A 22,635-nucleotide genomic window follows, 5' to 3' on the forward strand; every position below is an offset into this window, starting at 1 on the left:
ATTAAGGCAAAGTTTGGCAGATAACCTGTAGTTCGCTGATATTTCCTAGGTAAGAGGATCCATTTCTCTATGAAATGTCATATGATTCCTCTGGTCCCATTACCAGAAAGAACATTGCCAAGGGAATTCATGACATAAAGCTATAGGAGCATATATTTTGCAACACAATGCCGACATCACATTTTAATAGTTAAATGCCCTCAACAAGCAATGCCGAATACAAGACCATAGGGGGCAGCAAATAGCCACAAATACGCAATTGTGTGAGTTCAGCTGCAGATTAATAAACCATTTGGCACTGCAAGATAATGACGGCAGATTTAATAGCAGACTTTTCCAAACTGTTTGCCAAAGCATCACACAGAGAAACAATATATGGAAGATGTTTACATGTTGCCATATTCACTGTGCCTAAGGAGAACCAAGGAAAATTAACGAACTATATCATAACGTCTGATTTCTAAGGACGTCCTGGTTTCTATATTTGGACATGATTTCTAGGAAAATATAAATGGCCTGGGCCTCATATTGAGGGCTACATATTATAAAGTTTTGCTCACTTTGCTCGCAAACAACGGCGTATGTAGATGTCCTAATAATGAACGCGATCGTACATCTCCTCTCGACAGCATTCATTAATCGCAATCAAACCTTGACCAAAAGCAAATTCAGAACACAATTGCTGTGTGTTTGAAACTGGATCTGCCCCTCCACGGCCTCGTTTGTGCCTCGTGGCGTGACCGTGAAGCGATGTGTGAGGCGCTGGCAGCGAGATGTTAACATGCAAAGAGTCAGGTCCACCAGACGGAGCCCGTCTAGGAGCACGTAACGTGCACTTACAGCAACAACATCCCATTAAAATCAGCCAGACGTTATCTCGCAGTCACCTGAGACTATTCAATAATGGTAAGTTTTTAAAATGGCAATACTGTCAATATTTTCATACGTGTGCGTAGTACATCTTATTGTTAATCGATGCGTCTGTCTAGTCGGAATTAAAGAGCAGGTGTGAATAGAATTAGCTAGCAGATGATATTTAAATCAAATTCGACTAATGATCGGGTTTTTGTGAACGCTTGGGATCTTACTGTGGAGTTTATTTTGGCTGTTTATATTATTGTTTCATCTTGATGATAGCAACGTCGGAATTAAGAGGGGTTTTGTGGGCTGCTACTTCCCCACAGAGGCAGACGGATTGTGTCTGAAAGAGTAGCTACCTGAACTCACCAGGGAACCGAAAACACTGATCCCTGTTTTTATGTGTCTGCTTGTTTACAAACACCAGGCTTAAACTGCTTTTAAATTCAGCCTATAAGAAACCTATGTGTCTCCAAATCGGTCTGTTCAAACTTGTTACAGCTTCCATTACAGTCTATCCACAGTTAATATGCAATGTGTCCAGGAGATGAACACTGTACTGATGAAGGACGTGACGGGAGGGCTGTCTTGTAGGCTAACTTAAGACATTTCAAGATTTTCTATTAAATTGCCAAAGAAAGATTCTCATTAAGCTGTAGTTTGGAAATTATTTGGTTGACAAAAGATTTGTCCTCTAAAGCTCATGAAAATCCCCATAATGAGAAATGCGGGGTGAGTTATACCGCATGTTGGTAGTAAGCAGCTGTAAGTGTTGTAAGTGTTTGTGATCTTTAGTGATTTTGAGTTTGTGGTGTCAGTGGCGAGATTTTGGGGGCGAGATGAGTTTTGGTCTCAATCCAACTGGCCCGCAAAGTCCCGCTTCTTGCATACACATTTGCATAAAGCGAAAGGCTGCCGCGTTTCTACACACTGGCCACGGGCCTGCACGCTGTTACATTAGTCAACATTCATAGCTGTATGAGTACACCAGTGTTGACTGACGGTGAGGTGATGAAATACTCAAATAATTGTAATGTTCGGAACATGTAAGTTATTCTACAAGGAGAGCGAACATGGTCAATTCTAGTAACATCTGTCAAGTATGGACACTTTTCAGAAATAAAAACAATGCTGGTATCTGGCTCAAAGCTGTATTTTTGTCATTGGGACACATTTTCAACATTCATTCCGAGCTTTAATGATTCTGCATTGCAGTCAATACAAAACAGTGTGTCGTTGCCCCCATAAGCAGGATTCCACCAAAGTGAGCCTGTATCGAAGTTCATAGGTTAGGGTAAAGACCACCAAATGGTGGAAAGGCGCGATGTGACTCTTGTGAGAGGATCACGGTAGTGTAAATGTAATGCTGCAGGGAGAATGAGGGCTTTTGGGGGCACATGTGTTCAGTTTCACCATCATAATGCCCCTAGAAATCCTTATTGCTCTTGCACTGATCTCCAAACGACATGTTCGAAACTGTTTAGCAATGGACTTTTAGTTGAAAAAAAGTAAATTGTGACAGATCTCATTTACTGCAGATAATGTCATTCACTATAAACTTTTTTTATCCAATACAGATTGGCGTTGACGTTTATTGGCCCCAGAGTGCTCCAGACCTTTGGCATGATTAATTTGTGGTTGTTTACACAGCAGATGTGATAAGCTTGAGTTATGATCTGTGGCATGCAACAAGCCAATAAAACACAGCCCTTTACTGTTGGTATAGAAAGATCATAATTACAATGAGGGTTTCAGATGCTTGTCCAAGTAGATTCCCAAGATTCCCAGGTCTCATTGATTCTAAAATACCATTGAAATCTTGTGAACAATGTGTTTGAATTTCTTTCTGTAATTATTAATTATTTGTTCTGAGTGATCTCAAACCTATTCTGTCGTCTTTTAGGGTAAGAATATAGAACACGTTTCTTCAGACTTGTGAATAATTTAATAATTTATTTAAATTTATGAATTTATTCGTGTGATCAGGCTTCAACCTGTTTTTGTCCCCTATCTTCATTTGGTGCCCTGGTAATGGAAGTGGACAGCAGTAGCATTTGACCATCACACACACACACACACACACACACACACACACACACACACACACACACACACACACACACACACACACACTCCTTCTTTCCTGCTCCTCACACACTGCATTGAGTGCTCAGTCATGTAGTTTACCTCTGGGCCACTTGCTCACAGCGAGGGCGTTTCCCCCGTGTGGTTTTAACTGTAGCTTACCAAATGCCTTGGGTTTGCTGCACCTACACAGGTGGCTAGATTATTTGACTGTTACTTAAGTTTATTTGACATATTGCTTTCATCCATCTGCTGGCAACAGAAGCTTAGTTCACCGCCCTTACTTTACGGCTCTGGTTGTGTGAAAGCGTGGCCCGTTGGCCTCAGGGAAGTAGAGGATCGCTCCGTCCAGGCTGAGGGAGCTCACAGCTCACGGTCATGGTACAGAATGTTGGGGTGCGTGCAGACGGAGGGTTGAGCGAGCGCACGAGTCCTTTCCAGCTGTCATGCAGACACTTGCCGACAGCCCAGGCAGGCACGGGGAAAGACGAACATGATTTATGCACATGAGAATGCGGAGAATATTAGGTGGTCATCTATTAGCTGGAGTGGTGAGGGCCCCATTCCCCAAGAGTGGTGTGACCCAAAGAATGTTGTTACTTATACTGAATTTTGCAGTAAGGACCATAGGTGATTGTCTAGTGGGTGTTTTTGGGGTAATCAGTCAAAAAAACAATAAAAGCAGAAATGCCATTTGCAGGAAAATAGTCAAAAGGGAGGTCGCATGCTCTTTCATGTATAATTTTACTGACACTTTTGCCATGTGAGATTGAGTTCAATCTCTACTTGTAAACAGGTTGTGATTCCAAGATTCTTAGGAGATTTGCTACCATTGGTTTGAAGAGTTTTGTTGTAACTTGCCACACTGCAAGTCCTTGAAATCTTAGCTTGCTCTAGATCCAATTAACCTCTCATACATTTAGAGGATAGTAGTGGGTTTCTAAACCAGTTCAATGTCTTTTAGCACACTATACACTTACAGATCAGAAGAGCTTGTTTCAGGGATTGGGTCTCCACGGACCTATTTAGAGCAACAGTGACTCAGCACACAAGCTTGAAGGAAGTCAGTCCTTCATCTTTTAATACTTCTTCTGTTACTAAATGTTCTTAAAAACCTCAAGGCCCTGGACATTTCTGTGTAGTTGAAGTACTGTATGGAACTGCTGAATGCTGACGTGTGAAGGAAACGGGGAACTCATTTCTTGTAGTTCTAGTTCTCATCAACCCAGACTGATGTGGAGAGAGTCGTAACGTTTACACAGGGAGAAAATATGGAACAGATGAAGAGTACGCTGCTCCCACCGTGGCGCAAATGCACGAGAAAATGTAGTTTTTATACCCTAAATCAGGCACAAATTTAAGTAAAGAACACAAAATCTGGAATTTGATTATTTAAGCCTGCTGAACTTTGGATGTCAGTTCATGTTTATTTGCATGTGCAGAACTAGAAGCACACCAGGAGAAACATGCATGAATGGCTTAATGTGCATATGGAAATGTAGCAATTTACAGTACAGTACAGATGGAAATACCTTGTGTACTCAATACACTGACTTCATGGTCAGAACAAAGCATGTTCTACTCAGATGACTTCTATATTATTGTTTCACCGGTTACATTTAGCAGAAGAATATAATAAATCGAACTTAAGGAAAAAAACATTTTGGAGAATTCTGGACAAAATTCCAACAATCAAAAATTGAACGGTACGAGGCAAATTAAATAGGACTGGAGTTGTAGAAGTTGTGCTCTGTATACTTACATATGGAACCACATTTAGTGCAAAAACACAACAAATTGTTGTTTACTGATAAAACATTTTATTGTCAAAACCTTAAATATAAACTGATATATAATCTGAATATAGGCTATGTGTCATGAATTGTATAGTATAATATTATTTAAAATGATTAAATGTACAAATAATACAAAAACGATGTGAGATTGTGTAACTGCAGATAGATAGAATTCGATTGATTGATCAATTGCAGTAATGTACACAAGGTTTCAAGAGTTTTAGACAGAGGTCCTTCATCAGCTGTGCAAGCAAAGTGTTTCTCTCTGTATATAAATATAACTATAGTACACAGTCCCTGCTTAGAATATTCTTCATAAGCACTTTGCTTGCACAGCTGATGAAGGACTTCTGTCCTAAACGTTGCGGTAAATAAATAAATATATATATATATATATATATATATATATATATATATATATATATATATATATATATATATATATATATATATATAGATATATATATATATATATATAATTCAAATAATTAATAATTTACAATTTTGGGAAGTTACTTCCTGGTGAATAATACAGAAACCTCCTGAGTAGGACGGGTACGCTCATATTTGCACTATATCATGAAGGACACAGACTTTTTCATTTCCTGAAACATTTGGAGGTGATAAGACATCTGATAGAGTCATTCTACACAGCTCACTACGTGGTTATTTACTGCACTTATGTTTAATGTAACTTCTTGAAAATTCCTGTTAAACCGATATTAAAGATTACAGCAACGATGCAAGATAAATAGATTCATTAGAACTACATTATCAGCCATATGGTTTTGCACCTTTAGATCTTAAATAGCACACTGTTAATGCCTTGGTGTAGGATTGAGGAGTCAGAGCTGTGTGAGTTTGCCCAGCTTAAAACGAATGACATGGAGATTTGTGAGAAGGTTCACAACAAATAACATATGCATAAATGAAATACTGAGTTTCTGATTACTGATTAATCAACATTCAGCATTTAACAGCTGCTTAGATTTAAACGGAGAGATAATGATAATGAATTCTTGATGTCACTTTTAATGTTTAATGTTAATTTTAGTTTAGAAACTACTGGTATAGAGTTGCATAACTAATAGAGCAAAATACATGAACTAAATGAAGAGTTTTTTCCCCACTGATGCATTGGTGCGATAAGCCTCAGTTCAAGCTGTATGTGATCAGAAGTTCATCTGGGCAAGTCATTACTGAAACCCCACACAGCCAAGGAGATCTTGCCAAACTGAACGGACTCCAAACGACATAGTGCATTCAAACTCTTTTATTATCGCTATTTCTGAACGTGAATAATGAATTCATGTGTCTGACATACATAGTGTTCCATATAAACGTCAGTAGCACAGATGCAGCAAGTGTTAACCTTACCAAATAAGACTTGCTTGAACTTGCATAAGAAGCAAGCAAATGTGCCCTAGATTCTGCCCTGATTTTAAGATTTTTCACCCAAGATTCTTCACTTTTGTGATTCCGTGTTCAAATGCAGTTTGAATTTGTTTTTTTTTTGTGCTGAGTTGGCGCAGTGAGATCATACTGGTTTACTTTGTCTAGACCACCATTAAATATCTGTCGTGGTGCAGACAGTCTCAATGCAGCAAATACACCCTGTCACTCCACAAAAAGCACCAGAACTGGTAAAGCTCACAGTCCTTCCACAGACTGAAGACAAATCAGGATTTGATGTTTATTTTAGAAAATGCTTAAATTAGTCTGGAATGAGGCCCATACAGCTATACTGAACTCTCATATCACTGTGTCACCGGAAGCTCTGGCCCTTCTCACCACGTGAACCTTCTGAGAGGTGTTGGGCTGGGGAAGGCAGATGGACCTTCTCCTCACCACGTAAACCTTCTGAGAGGTGTTGGGCTGGCTAAGGCAGATGGAGGCCTTGCACGCCGGATCTTCTGAGGTCTCCTTTTACTCGTTAATGAACTGGACCTTCTCCATTTACTGACCAAGAGCCCCACAGACAACAAACTCTGAAGGAGAGATTGACGTGTGCGATGCCACATTTAATATTTGTGTTTATTTCTCCTTATTATCCCTAATGCTAACATAGTCAAGAAATCGAGAATACTAAAGAATGTTGTGAAAATACAGCATATGCAAATATAAGTTGATACGATGCACACGGGGCAGTGTGAAGGATGTATACCACAATTTCAGTTCCAGGTTAAAGGTTATTGGGTACAGGCAGAATCACCTGTGCCAGGGTGGATTTCACAGCAAGGCTGAGCAGAGCGTAGAGCTCGGAGGGGAAACACACTGAAAACTCATCCGCGTCCCTCCTGGCAGCCACGCAGGGGAATATTCAGAGTCGGATTGAGAAACCCGAGCCGTGTGTTCCTTCCTTTTGTTCAGCTCGTGGATTCTTACGAGATGTAGCAAGTGAGCCAGCAGGCTAAAGCATATTGAAAAATCTCACATGACAAGTTGCCCTCATGCAGTGCAAGAGGGATATGTTTACCCTTCACCCTGCCTCCATGGTTATATTTAGAGTTCAACAGGAGGCAGAGTGTAAACGCATTTCCACTGGTATCTGACACAAGTCACAGGTGGGACGCTCTTCTGTGACCAGTACTGCACTTCCTGTAAAGGCCCGTTGTGCTATCAGAGCATGTGCATCGTCAAATGACGCTTTAAAATTGTTCGATACATTTCTGCACAGTTACGCTGATTCAAAATGTAGAGTCTTGAATTGTTCCAAATACCGTATATTTAATGGGGTGCGACGAATCCTTCCTTGAAACTCAGCTGGAGACCTCAGCAGACCTGTAATCTGACACACGACATGGTCTTGTGTCAAGGTCTCTGTTCTGTCACTGCAGTGACAATGATGGATGTCTCTGTAGAGAAGGTTCTAAAGGTCTGAGTTAATCACCAAGGACTGAATGGTTCAGTGCTCAGATGTCTTTTCAGCACTCAGGAAAGTGAATGGGCCTCAGACGGTTTCACTCCTCTGACATTGTTACTAACAGCCAGATCATAACCAGCATAAACACTTTAGCTTTATCAGAAGGTGCTACCTGGGACAACAGTAATGAACACTAATAATGCACGTTATACATTTTCAGTTGTACCGATCAGCTATTAAGAATCAACAGCCTCTCAGCACTGGGGTCTTTGGTTCAAGTCCCTATCTGAGTGGAGTTTCCATGTTCTCCCTGTGTCTGCGTGGGTTTCCTCTGGGGTCTCCAGTTTCCTCCCACAATCCAAGAACATGGAGGTTAGGTAAATTGGCAGTCCCTGACAAAATTCTCCCTGAGTATGTGACTGTGTGTCTCTTCGAGTTCAATAAAAACTCTGAGTGTCTGTGCATGAATGTGTGTGTGCTTGTATGCCCAGTGGTGGATGGTGCTCACTAGGGTCTGTCCTCTCTCCCCTTCCTGCACCCCATTCAGTCCCCCAGGGGACTGTGGCTTCCAGTAGAGAGTACGCTGTGTGCAACTGGCTGCCACTTCTCGCCGGTGTGTGATTGGTTGTGTAAGACTTGTACCTGTGTTAAAATTGTAAAGCAACCTTAAGTACCTTGAAAGGCGATATATAAATTGAACATTCATCCTTTAGAGGTTGTTTATACTCTGATAAAAATCTGAAGAAGATTCCAGGTACGTAACTGCAGTGTACTTAAGTAAGATATGTAGAGATATTAAAATATGATTGCAGAGAAACAGGACGTTTCAGACAGAGGTCCTTCATCAGCTGTGCAAAGAGCAACTAAATTAATAGGAGGAACCCGTTTATATGTGAAAAAGTAGATGTTTAAATTATCACATTCATTCATGGGGCTCTAAAGTTCCAAGATCAGTTATTTTTCTTTGAAATTCCTAATTTTATTGCTGCCATCGCAACAACTGGCTATACAAACAGATGTGTTGTTAATACAATACATTAGTATTAAAATGCCTTGACACTGGAAATGTCAAATCCTTAATCCTGACGGTCCGAAGGTGTTCAACAAACCGATTAGCAAGTCTTTTCTTGGTTTCTCCAATATAAAACAGATTACATCTCTTGCAAGTAATGCAGTAAACAACTCCCACAGTAATGAGGATCAAAGGGTGATGACAATTGATCAGTTTGTGCCAGTTATTTTTGTGGCTGCATTAATCACTTTACATGTAGCACATCTAGATCACAGCTCCACAGCTCTTGGTGAGCATGTCTTTAATGTCTCCTACTTGCACTTAAGTGCACTGCAGCTACTTAGCTGGACTCTTCTTCAGACTGTGTATGTGTATATACACTTAGTCTTTTTTAATGATTAAATAAAAATAGGCAGTGTGCTCTTCATTCCTCTTTTGATGCTTCCGCACCTCCTGTCCTCCTGTCTACAGGAGCTCGCTTCATGAATGAAGAAACCCACCGCCCTGCTGTGGCGCTTTTATCAGGCCATGAAGAACTTATCTGAACATCCACGTTTCTTTCTTTTTTTCTTCTTCCCGGAGTCAAATTGTGCTTAGTTCAGTGTGGCGTGGTGTCTGCTAGTCAGACCTGCCGGTGGACTGGAGTGCTCCATATGACTCCCAGAGCCTGGAGACACACCGTCTGGTGACTCAGCACAAACGCACCATGGTGCTCCTCACATTGTTCCTACATGCTGGCCTGGGAGTAATAGCTCCAATTAAGTCCCACGCAAAAGATTTGCCATAAACCTCAAGAGCCCACAGGTCACATTAAAGGACTTCCCCACTATTAAAAGGACATAGCATAGACACTAAAGAGCAAATTCAAAGGTCGTGTAATAGCACAACAATTAGATGAGGGAAATAAATGTGCTGTGTTTGAACATATTACTCTGTGGCTTCACAAGCTTCGTTCAAATAAGCTTCCACACCAGAGTTTCTCACCACTCCTAGATATGTTACCAATGAGTTAATTAGTTAGTTGTGATGGTGTGTTTGTCGTGGCCGGTATGTAGGGATCTGGCATTTTGGCTGACCACAATGACTCCGAGGCAATCACGAGTGCATCATGCGCTTCCTATTGGCGTCTGCCTGTGATACAGCTGATCTGAGGAGACTGAGCCCAGCAGCTAGCAGGTCGTCTGAAAGCAGTTCTCATTTTTTATTACAAAAAATCATTTCCTGAAAATCATCAAACTTTTGTATGATTTGAAATCGAAGGTGTCAGTTTCTCACGTAAGTGATTTAAACATCATCATTTCAGAAGGACAGAATAGTGGCACTACCTTAATCATCGCCATCTGTTACTTTTGCTCATTTGAGGTAATGGACTCAGATGTTCGTGACCCTCATACACATTTTCGGTGTCCATTGCCCTAACTGGGTGAAAGATCAAAAGGGTTGAGAAATTCTTAAGAATACGATGACTTCAAATACTAGGAATGTGTTGCACGACTTGAATTTTCTGATTGAAGCCTTCTTTTCCTTCCAGGAGATCGCTGTAGTGCTCTTTCTGTGTGGTGTAAGCACAGTGAAACAAGAGGGTGAGGGAGCACAAGTCAGAGGTGTTAATAGATGTTTAGAGGTGGTCAGAGATGTTCAGAAGTGTTGGGAAGTGTTCTCGCTGTTCCTCCCCACCAGGCTGGTTCCTAAACAGAACCACACGTGGAACTGTCCATGACCGTGCTAATCAGAACCACGAATGGGCCTGTCCACGACCGCGCTAATCAGAACCACGAATGGGCCTGTCCACGACCGCGCTAAACAGAACAGGCTACTTCAGCTGCACAGCAGTGGTTCTTATGCGTCATTTGCATTCTTCTGTGGTCTTAATACAGCGTGTTTTCACTGGGGAGGTCAGCGAGTGGATCCCCCAGTGGATCCCCCAGTGGATCCCCCAGTGGATCCCCCAGTGGATCCCCCAGTGGATCTCCATGCATATACATATCCTATACTGTCACAGCAGTGGCTACAAGGGCCTTTATCAAAAAGAAATGAGAAAAGAGGTCAGGACACATCACTTTTATGTCAGACTGGTGTCAAAGAGATTCATTCCACTAAATAGATTTATGGATTTGTGTTTAAGCTAAAGACAAGACGAGACATGCACACCTAATTTGAGAGAGCGTGTAGAACACGGATTGGCACAGTGGCCATTTAAAGATCATGTTCCTCATTTTCACAGTGTCTAAAAGAAATGGAAAGATTTTAATTTTTTCTGCTTTTTGGTTCAAAACTGGTGAGACAGGTTAAGACATGAGTCATTGCACACTGGGGAACAGGGGAACCTCTTCTAAAAGGATTCACAGTCTTTAACAAGTTCAGACATTGCCTACATTATTAAAATCACACTTTTCATATCCAAGCTCATTTGTGAATTGCACAGATAAGATCATCTTATATGTGACTTTTGTTTCTTTCCTTCTTTTTAGAAATTCAAGTTCTTAGGAAGTTCACAAGACTCAGCCCATAAACATGTTTTAAGAGGTCCCTATAGGATTACACCCCACTCATGTTTTATATGTATCCAGTTACATACATATCAAGTTTTGGGGTAATAAACCAGGGTTAAAAAAAGATTGTAAGCATATAGGATTTTGGCTGTAGGCTTCGATTATTTTAGTGTAAGCACATTTCAGACATGATCCTGCCTCAGGAGGTCTCGCTTGTGTTTAAATGAGGTAGAATGAGGAGTTCAGTAAAAACGTTAAACGTGCAACTTGACACTCTAAGTGACTAAAAGCCTCATGGGAGATAGAGTGTTTGAAATGTGCAAAACACAAGGTTTGTTCCCAGACAACTCGAGTCATGAGTCCACAGAGGCGATGATGCAACACCACGCGCAACTAATAGGCCACGAGGCAAGAATCTCGCCACCAAGAGACGTGGTCCGTGTCTTTTCTGGCATGGACTGGCAGGTGGGAAACTGTTAGCGAGAGGTCTTCAGGCCCCCAATTGGATCTATATCTGTAGACATGGGCGACACAGTGAACTGATATCACGTTAAGGAGTGCTTCTGTTAAAATATTGCCTCCTCTGTTGAGAAGTTCTGCTGTATATTTGAACAAATCATGAAAAAAACAAGAGGAAAATAAGTCGTTTGATTTGGACAGAAATGTTCTCATTAAAGGGTAATAAATATCCATGTCGATGCTTTCACCATAACAACAACACGTAGAGCTTTGGGAGTTCAAGAACTAAACAATAAACCCAGAAAGTAATTAGGTGTTCTGCGATTATGAAACTAAATGTCTTGAAAGGTTTACACAGTCATTAAAAAATACACAGTAGACTACCCACCCCTCATTGTAAAACCCCACTAAGTTGAATTGCTTTAAAAAAGAATGACGAAATAACTTGCAAATGATTTAGTGATAGAGGCATGACCGCACCTTGGTAACAAAAGTGAGAAGTTCATAGTGTACATGAAAATATGTTGTTGGATTCAATTTGGAAAGAAAGTATGAATAAATTTTGGGTGAGATTCAAGTAAACGTCATTAGTTTTACATATCAAAAATTGAACAAATTGAAAACAGGCTAGATAAATCACGTGGTTACTGTTTACCTTTCAAGTGCTTCTTACTTAACAAAAACACTTGTAAACGATTGTGGAAAGAAGACAGCAGGCACAAACAGGTTATCCAGTATTTACGTGAATTCACCTCACTGCTTTTCTGTGTTCTTTTCTACAGTGACCGTGGAAACGGTGGAGTTACTTCCTGTTCAATCATATGACCATGGGTCTAGCAATTCGCCGCTAATGTAACCTGTGTGAGTAAAGGCAAGTGAAGAGAACAGGACTCACGACCGCACATGACTAAAGAGAACAGGGCTCACGACCACACACGACTGAAGAGAACAGGACTTCCGACCGCACACGACTGAAGAGAGCAGGACTCACGACCGCACATGACTAAAGAGAACGGGACCCACGACCGCACACGACTGAAGAGAACAGGACTCACGACCACACGCGACTGAAGAGAACAGGACCCACGACCACACACGACTAAAGAGAACAGGACCCACGACCACACATGACTGGAGAGAACAGGACCTACGACCACACACGACTGAAGAGAACAGGACTCACGACCACACACGACTGAAGAGAACAGGACTCATGACCACACACGACTGAAGAGAACAGGACTCACGACCACACACGACTGAAGAGAACAGGACTCATGACCACACACGACTAAAGAGAACAGGACTCATGACCACACATGACTAAAGAGAACAGGACTCACGACCACACACGACTGAAGAGAACAGGACTCACGACCGCACATGACTAAAGAGAACAGGACTCACTACCACACATGACTAAAAAGAACGGGGCTCACGACCACACACGACTAAAGAAAACAGGACTCACAATCACACACAACTAAAGAGAACACGTGAGGTTCAGCTGAGCTAAGACCTTTTCACATTTCACACCACATCATTATAGCAATATTCTAGCACAGAGTAAGATTTTAAAGAAACACAGAATCCTTTCTGGCATAATTATAGGTGGTCTAGTGCAATGATGACCTGTTTATTATTGTATTATTGTTGATGACTGTTTATTTATTTGCAAAATACTTTATTAGGAAATTGCAATAAACAATAATGTAATTTATCATTGATTATTCATGGTACTATTAATAAATATTTTCGTTCATTTTCTGTACCACTTATTCCCACTAGTCAAGGTCACGGGGGGGCTGGAGCCCTTCCCAACATCTCCAGGCGAAGGCAGGTACACCATGGGCAGGTCAGCAGTCCACCACATAGCCAACACACACGCACACCTAAAGGCAATTTAGAGTGATCAATTAACCTAACACACATGTCTTTGGACTGTGGGAGGAAACTGGAGTACCCGGAGAAAGCCCACACAGACACAGGGAGAACATGCAAACTGCACACAAAGCAGCCCAGACCGAGAATTGAACCCAGACCACCTTGCTGTGAGACGACAGTGCTAACAACCACACCACCTATTAATAATTATAAATTATATAAATAATTAATTATTTATGCTACAACAATGTGCTACTATGCAGACGTGTGGACTCGAGTCACATGACTTGGACTCGAGTCCGACTCGAGTCACTCAACTGATGACTTGTGATTTAACTCGATAACATCACTGAAGACTTGCGACTTGACTTAGACTTTACCTTTACTGACTTGGACTTGGAATCAAACTTGAGCTTTAAGACTTGAAAAGACTTGAAATCCTTATTTTAAACTAGGGTGACCAGATTTGGGTTTCTGAAAATGAGGACACCTTTTTACAAATTTATATTTTAGCGGCGTGTGTGTCGATTGTTGACGGGGGGTAGTGTGTGTCAAATCCTAGTGTCGGATTGGCTACCATGTATGTCAATCAAAATACAACTGTCAGTGCAGATGGACGATAGTCATTCATCCCCTACTTTTTAATGTCATGCGATCTACCTACACTTCCCAGACGATTTTGAAATTCCCATATATATATATATATATAGCAGTTTGTAGGGAAAGTGTTTGATTTTATATATATATATATATATATATATATATATATATATATATATATATATATATATATATTAGTATGTATATACACTGCTCAAAAAAATAAAGGGAACACTCAAATAACACATCCTAGATCTGAATGAATGAAATATTCTCATTGAATACTTTGTTCTGTACAAAGTTGAATGTGCTGACAACAAAATCACACAAAAATCATCAATGGAAATCAAATTTATTAACCAATGGAGGCCTGGATTTGGAGCCACACACAAAATTGGAAGTGGAAAAAACACACTACAGGCTGATCCAACTTTGAGGTAATGTCCTTAAAACAAGTCAAAATGAGGGTCAGTATTGTGTGTGGCCTCCACGTGCCTGTATGACCTCCCTACAACGCCTGGGCATGCTTCTGATGAGGTGGCGGATGGTCTCCTGAGGGATCTCCTCCCAGACCTGGACTAAAGCATCCGCCAACTCCTGGACAGTCTGTGGTGCAACGTGACATTGGTAGATGGAGCGAGACATGATGTCCCAGATGTGCTCATTCGGATTCAGGTCTGGGGAATGGGCGGGCCTGTCCATAGCTTCAATGCCTTCATCTTGCAGGAACTGCTGACACACTCCAGCCACATGAGGTCTAGCATTGTCCTGCATTGGGAGGAACCCAGGGCCAATCGCACCAGCATATGGTCTCACAAGGGGTCTGAGGATCTCATCTCGGTACCTAATGGCAGTCAGGCTACCTCTGGTGAGCACATGGAGGGCTGTGCGGCCCTCCAAAGAAATGCCACCCCACACCATTACTGACCCACTGCCAAACTGGTCATGCTGAAGGATGTTGCAGGCAGCAGATCGCTCTCCACGGCGTCTCCAGACTCTGTCACGTCTGTCACGTGCTCAGTGTAAACCTGCTTTCATCTGTGAAGAGCACAAGGCGCCAGTGGCTAATTTGCCAATCCTGGTGTTCTCTGACAAATGCCAAGCGTCCTGCACGATGTTGGGCTGTGAACACAACCCCCATCTGTGGACGTCGGGCCCTCATACCATCCTCATGGAGTCGGTTTCTAACCGTTTGTGCAGACACATGCACATTTGTGGCCTGCTGGTCATTTTGCAGGGCTCTGGCAGTGTTCCTCCTGTTCCTTCTTGCACAAAGGTGGAGGTAGCGATCCTGCTGCTGGGTTGTTGCCCTCCTACGGCCTCCTCCACGTCTCCTGGTGTACTGACTGGTCTCCTGGTAGCGCCTCCAGCCTCTGGACACTACGCTGACAGACACAGCAAACCTTCTTGCCACAGCTCGCATTGATGTGCCATCCTGGATGAGCTGCACTACCTGAGCCACTTGTGTGGGTTGTAGAGTCCGTCTCATGCTACCATGAGTGTGAAAGGACCACCAACATTCAAAAGTGACCAAAACATCAGCCAGAAAGCATAGGTACTGAGAAGTGGTCTGTGGTCCCCACCTGCAGAACCACTCCTTTATAGGGGGGGTCTTGCTAATTGCCTCTCATTTCTACCTGTTGTCTATTCCATTTGCACAACAGCAGGTGAAATTGATTCACAATCAGTGTTGCTTCCTAACAGAAGTGTGGTTGACTTGGAGTTATATTGTGTTGTTTAAGTGTTCAGTGTGTGTTGATATATTGATATATTGATATATATAGTGGCCGGTGAGTGTATATCAGACACTTCTTTCAAACGCTTTCCCTACAAACTGCCATGATTTCTATGGATGTATTGATTCATTGACATGTCAATTCTTCAAAACAAAACAGTTAAATGAGAGTTGAGGGGGGTCACAGGGAGGTTCATGCAATTGCAGGAAATGGCTTGAGTAACTTCCTGTAACTCCCACCAGCTGGTGTGTAGGAGACACTCATAAAAAAAATGTCCTTGTACAAAATACTCACAAACGGCATCTTTCCCAACAGGCTGAAGAAATACACGTAAGCATGCTTCATATTAAAAATGTGGAAGTATTGATGTTTGAGTTGTAAAAGAAGTTGTAAGTAGTTAGGGATGATTTAAGATCACGTTTGTATGCAAGGAGTTGATTGAGTCTACATAACAAAAAAACACTTTTGTGCTCCTCTGGTGACATACGGTATCAAGATGCTCTCAAGGGAAGTAAACACGCAGAGACAAACTGGTTAAATGAAGAGTCTGTTCTGTCGCCCTGACATGTGACCATAGAGGCATATGACTTCCATGACTTCCCTACTCATTAGCCCGTGATAGGAGGACACAATCGGACGTGTGTTTATCCAGCCCAGCCCAGATGCCCCAGGTTCAGACTACTGCCAAGATGCCCCAGGTTCAGACTACTGCCCACCCTCCTTCACACCCACCCAGACAGACAACAGGCAGAGAGGAACTTCATCTGACAGCCCCGTGCATCGGTGGGGGAGTGACAGAGTGCAAATGTCACCTCTATACTTAAATAAGAATTTTCTTAGCAAGCACAAGTCTGTTAGTCATCATATGCAGCCACGGCGTTATTAAATTAAATACTCTGCACTTGGACATGCAACAAGGTTATTTTAATAGCTGTGTAAGTAGGCAGATGTTACAAGGCAGAAGTGGGAAAACTATTCCTGCTCCTCAGTGGGTTGGTAATGTGGGAACCCACTTGTGAACTGTGTGTGTGTGTGTGTGTGTGTGTGTGTGTGTGTGTGTGTGTGTGTGTGTGTGTGTGTGTGTGTGTGTGTGTGTGTGTGTGTGTGTGTTTGGGGGGGGGGGGGGGGTGACTAAGAATCATCCATCCCTGTTACACATCAGATACTGCAACATGTTAAATGACTTTGAACTTTAGACCAAGTGAAATACAGTAGTCTATAGCAGTAGTTTTCTACTCCGACCTGTTAAACAGACAGTATGTGTGAGCCCCATGGCACCCAAACCTCTCAGTGTTGTTTATTTTAATGCTATGAATTGATTGAACAGTGAGTCATCCAAGTGATATATTGTTATGCAACTGTGCATGAATAATTGTGTGAGGATTATTATATTATTCAAATATTATTGTGATGTACATTTATATTTAATGATACAAATACCTAGCAGTTATTAAAATTATAATAAAATACGTAACGTGTTGCCTTGTCTTTGATTAAGGAAAATTGGTGCACGACACCATCTACTGGTAGATTTGTGTATCTGTCATAGATGTGTGCGTAATCTGCGTTGTGCTTCATAGTTCCATCATGCTCTCTTCGCTTAAACGGGAAATGAGAAGCTCCCCATCAACTATGGTAGTTATATGTCATCATCACCTGTTAATACCCAGAATGGAAGCGGAGATAATCGCGGCAAGCAAGCAAGCTACATGAAACGTTTCCTCGACCGCAAGGGGGCGCTAGAATTACCCTGGTTTCTTACAATAACAATCAGTTTAGCAAGCCTAAACATTCTCAGCATTCCCTGTATATTAACGCATCCATTATGTTTAGCGCTATCCACGTACCACACCAGTTATGGTAACGTTCAGTGTGCCAAAATTGTGTTTTCTTCAGTTTTTGTATTAGGTATTGAGCTGTAACTCAAAGAATGTGAAGAAACATCTAGTAACATTACTTACTATTCGTGTATTACCAGCACCAGGCATGAATAAATTTTTAAACATAGACGTATTTCCTGTGAAACCTAAAAATACTTAAAAGCCCAAATAATTCAGATAATCACATAAATGCAACACGTTTCTAAATGAGATTTTAATCACAGAAGAAGAAAAGGTAGGTCAATAAATCAAATACAGTACAAGTAAGTGCAGGTAAGCCTATTGAGTTTTCTTGTAGACGGTAGGACTGATCTCACCATAGACTCGTCTGTACGCCTGACTCCGAGTCTCTGATCTTTGGGTCTGATTCATGAGTCACTTTTAGAATGTAACAGTGTACAAATACCTGGCGTGTTTGATCATGTGATATGCATTCAGAATATCTTTGTAGCCTGTGTCATTTTTTCAAGTAAATAAAAAGACACTATAAACCTATTTTTTCCACAGGAATGTTACATTTGCAAATTAGAAAGAGAAACAACTCAACAACAACTCAACTGTGACTGTATTGTGATTAAGAATTAGATTATCATCTGCTCTAATCACCTGATCTTAAGGTTTTGTGTCATTAAATCCTCTTTAGTTGTTGACACACCTAGTTGGGGTATTACACAGTGGGAATAAAAACAATTGCCCCAGGCTTCTTATTATTCACTTCTGCATGTCGGCGAGCTGCGACTCCACCCCTGGTCTTATTGCCCCTAAGAGTCAGGCATCATTATAAAGTGTCAAGTCTGTTAAATTCATACAAGCCATGACTGGATTTTGGAATTATAACCCACAGGTCAAGAGTTCTGCATACGAGTATGACATTTCAAAAGGTCAATCATTACTCCCTGTGTTGGAACTACAACATCGCTCATCACTATAGGTTAGATTAGTGTTTCAAATATTCACTGAAGAACACACACACACACACACACTTAGATGTAATCACGCACACAAATTTGCACAAATAACTATGGATTATTCATAGAAATACTATAAAATAAAACACCTAAAACATTCAATTAAAGAGTGGATTCATATATTCATATTTTAAAGCAAATAGGTAGAATAAACACAAAGACATCAGTAAATATTGCAGGTGGGGTATTCAGATCCACACAGGAAGTTGGGCCAGAGGGCATTTTTGCTGTCGTAAGGGGCCGACTGTAAACACGTAGCCAGTTGATGGTCACACTCGCACAGCATTTGATCACATTTGGTATTAAGGGAAACTGAAGAGAAACCACATAACAAAAATTTGCTATTTCATTTAATTACAGCATATTCATATTTACAATGACAGTGACATACTGACACCAGAGTTAGATTAATCTAAAGTTAGGTTATGAGCCCTCCGGTCTGAATTTTTTATGCTTATTGAAAATTAGAGCTACCTAATGTGTTTGAAGGGGAAATCTGTTTTTAAGACTGCACAGGAAGTACCCAAACCATTTAGCCATATTAAGCACATGTTGAAAATATAATTAAAAATAACACTACAACTCTGTTTTCTATTAAACAGACTGTAAACAAGTTTGAGGGTGGTGCTTTAACCATGTATTTAGGGGTTATGCACTGACTGTGGTTTTTATGGGACTAAAATGGGTATAAGTCTACCAAGTTGACCACAGATGCCCATCTTCCTCCCATCTCTTATAATGGAGTCACTGTGTTCCAATTACATCATGAAACCAAGGGGAATTACTAACGCACAGACTCAGGGTAGTGGGGGTTGTGTTTTGCTGTACTGATATTGCTGGTGCTTGTGAGTTTGGTTGGGTATTTTTTACTTTTCTCTCTATTCTAGGTTTAATGGTAGATGTCTTGTGTGAGACATACCACAGTCGGGCTCCGTGTTTATACAGGTCCACTGATACTCGGCAGCCTTTGTATCACAGCCTGCAAACTCCGCATCTCCATAGCAACAGTCATGTTTGTGACAGCACCTACAAGTTCAACAGAAGAGAAGTTGCAGTTTAAACACACTGTGCTGAAAGATTACCGATTGATTCTCCTCATGGATCCTGTCTGGGTTTGGTGCAGGTTCACACTGGAACTGAGAGAAGGCTTATCTGACTTCCTTGTGAATGAAAAATGCAAGACTTTAAATTAAACAAAACAACTTGTTATTCCAGTGATACACCAGATCTGAATAGTTCACTTTGGAATTGTGGCTATGTAGCAAAACCATACGTTTGGGTATAAAACATGTCCCCACTCTAAAATCAGTTGTCTTTGTGTGACTCTTCTCTCAGGACATACTGTCCCCTCAGGAGACAGTATGTCCATACAGAGAGCATGTCACAGAGTAACGAGGCACTAGGCTAAAATACGAAACGACTTACGCATGTGCTTGTTCTGTGTCCAAGGCCACATCCTATCCTCTCAGATAAAGATACAACAAAACGGTCCTATCATAAAGTAATCTGTTACTTGCTGTGTTATCTGTGTTTGTAGAGACATCTGCTCTGGTGTCATAGCTCTGCTGGGGGGGGGGGGGGGGGTTGCTTCCTAAAGGGAAGTCTTTATGGTTTAGTGGATGCCGCCAGTTGTGATTAGGGTTCTGGTGGTTGGGGATGGTTAAAGGCGTGGTGTGGGTGGTGCTGTTTCCAAATGCATGAGACCCAGCCACAGACTGGTATGCACTTCAGAATATGGGTCTCACTTGCTATGAGCGCTTGCTAAGTTCAGGAAATGGCAAAGCAGGTTGGACAGTGTTAAGCTCAAAACTGCAACTGCATTATCGTGGTGACACTGTGGTGCAGCAGTGTTAATGTATGATTGGTATTCGTTTGACGCAGATGTTGTCTTACCAGTCTGCCGTGTCCCGGGGCCAACCTTGTCCTCCCAAGCCACAGTAACATCCATACATCAGGTACGCCAAGGCCGGTCTACCTGTGGTGCATTTGATGGCTCCTGCCAACTCCACCAGCCCTCTCTTACTCCGGGAAGGTTTCTGGACAACCGGAGAGGCCGTACCGGCTAGAACAGAAGTGCGATTGTTTGGACCAATTCGACTCTTTGACCATAAGGGGGCACTGGAGAGCAACATTCAAACAACCCTGATATTTACATTTCTTTATGAAACAATCGTTACACTTTAGCTTAGGAGAAAAATGCAGTGAATGTAGTCTGCTAAAAAATAATCCCTGCACACTTTTACATTGTTATTGTAATTTTTTAATATACATTTTCGCATGCATGTGATTTAGTCAACTTCTGCTGACTGTATTCTGACCAGACTTAAAGACAGCTACATACACCAGGCTGTGAGGATGCTGAACTCTCTCCCAGCTTTACCCCCCCTCCCCCTCCTAACCCCAGCACACCCCTAACTCATACAGCATCCTGATCAACACAGTACTGAAATCAACACAGTACTGAAACTTAGTAACAGTACTTTAAAAGAACTGTTATGCACTCACACATCTCATACATGCACTACTGCTCACATTGCACTTTCTTACCCTCTTAATACCCCCTACCACTGTGTCCTAAAGAACACCACTAATTTGTTCACTTACCAGCCATAAGATATTATATTGCACTATTGTTCATACATTATTCCCTCTTAATCCCCCATCTCATCTTATCACTTCACTACCCTTGTATTGCACTATTGTCCCGTTTCGTGCCTCTTGTCACACATATGTCTACTCTGTACAGTTATTGTTGCACAGTTATTGTCTCACTCTCTTATTATTTATAATTTTATTTTTACTTCAGTGTACTTTCGTGTTGTTTTTCTGTGCTGGAACTTGGGAAGGAGAGTACGTAATTTAGATTCTCCGTATGTCCTGTACATATGCAGAATTGACAATAAAACTACTTCTGACCATAACCACATAACCAGGTGGATTCTCCACGTGGAAATCTATGTAATACAGATTTAAACTATTTGTTGTCATATGAAACTACACATAATTAGCATAGTTTCAATGCTTTTCGCTGTTCTACAGGACGCGGTGTAAAATGAACCAGCATAGAGTGAGCATATTCAAAATGCTTTTCTAACATCATGTGACACCACTGAAACAGAGGCTTATACTAACCCTGCAGTCCTTTGTGTGTTAAACTGTTTTAAAACACCAGCATTAACCTTCACATTGTTAGCTACAGCTGTATTGCTATAGCTCGTTCCTGATAATAGATCCTCAATGAACTGTTAAGTAAACAATCTGTTAGTAAACAAGCACCAATATCTGACAGGTGGAACAATCCAGAAGACATAAACTATGCACAAAAAAAGGAAAAAAAAAAACTTCTCATTTTCTCTAATGGATTTCTCCCCAGTATAACTACATATAAAAATAATATAAACGAATTTTTCTTTAGTCATTAATAAAAAACTGATAAACAACTTATGGTAAGTACAACACAACTTTAAAAGACTAACCTGAGATAAGCAGGAATGTCCACCACAGTGTTGTCATTGTGCAGTCCGTTCACAGACGTGCAACAACAATCAGTGTATTTATTCGGACCCACAGATGAACAGATGAACTTCACTCAAAGCTTTTTTATAGCTGATGCTTCGGATCTCCTAAGCATCACGTATTTCAGAAGCCTCCTGTAATCGTGTGTTTGCCTTTTACACTTTACAGACTTCTTAGTTCTCCAGACAATACCCAAGAACGATCACATTTCAGGGAATGTGCATCTAGTCTTTCAGGTTAAATGGGGTAGGATATGATTTTAAGGACGGCCCACATGGCAAGTGATGTTCTAGGCTACATCCTAGATTTTTTTTAGGAATCCTTCATGAATCCTATGATCCTAGATTTTTTAATGAAGGATATGGAAAGATTATTGAAAACAACCAAGCATATTTATTGCGTATCATTCTAACAACACGCACATATAGAAAGAATGAACTGCATAGTCACATCTGTAATTGTCCAAACACTTTTGAATGTATTGCA

The 22,635-nt window shown here is 41.2% G+C and overlaps 1 protein-coding gene and 1 long non-coding RNA gene across 3 annotated transcripts; one reads left to right on the top strand and one right to left on the bottom strand.

Annotated features, from left to right (window-relative positions):
- The first annotated feature begins 396 nt into the window (after positions 1–396).
- On the top strand, positions 397–17,259 carry LOC143517105 (uncharacterized). Of its 2 annotated transcripts, none has more exons than XR_013131848.1 (4): positions 397–906; positions 12,348–12,436; positions 13,354–13,420; positions 16,101–17,259. It is a non-coding gene; the product is annotated as an uncharacterized LOC143517105 (long non-coding RNA). The 2 variants fall into 2 exon arrangements; XR_013131849.1 differs by having other exon boundaries at positions 404–906; positions 16,398–17,259.
- A 596-nt stretch (positions 17,260–17,855) lies between these two features.
- pla2g10 (phospholipase A2 group X) lies at positions 17,856–22,396 on the bottom strand. The gene is made up of 4 exons (XM_077009240.1): positions 22,110–22,396; positions 20,527–20,695; positions 19,553–19,659; positions 17,856–18,945 (listed from the first exon to the last, which is right to left on the bottom strand). The coding sequence occupies exons 1-4, from the start codon at positions 22,144–22,146 to the stop codon at positions 18,797–18,799; spliced, it is 462 nt and encodes a 153-aa protein (XP_076865355.1). The 5' UTR covers positions 22,147–22,396; the 3' UTR covers positions 17,856–18,796.
- Between the last annotated feature and the right edge of the window lie 239 nt (positions 22,397–22,635).

Source organism: Brachyhypopomus gauderio, chromosome 6 (genome assembly GCF_052324685.1).
Source record: "Brachyhypopomus gauderio isolate BG-103 chromosome 6, BGAUD_0.2, whole genome shotgun sequence".
NCBI lineage: Eukaryota > Metazoa > Chordata > Actinopteri > Gymnotiformes > Hypopomidae > Brachyhypopomus > Brachyhypopomus gauderio.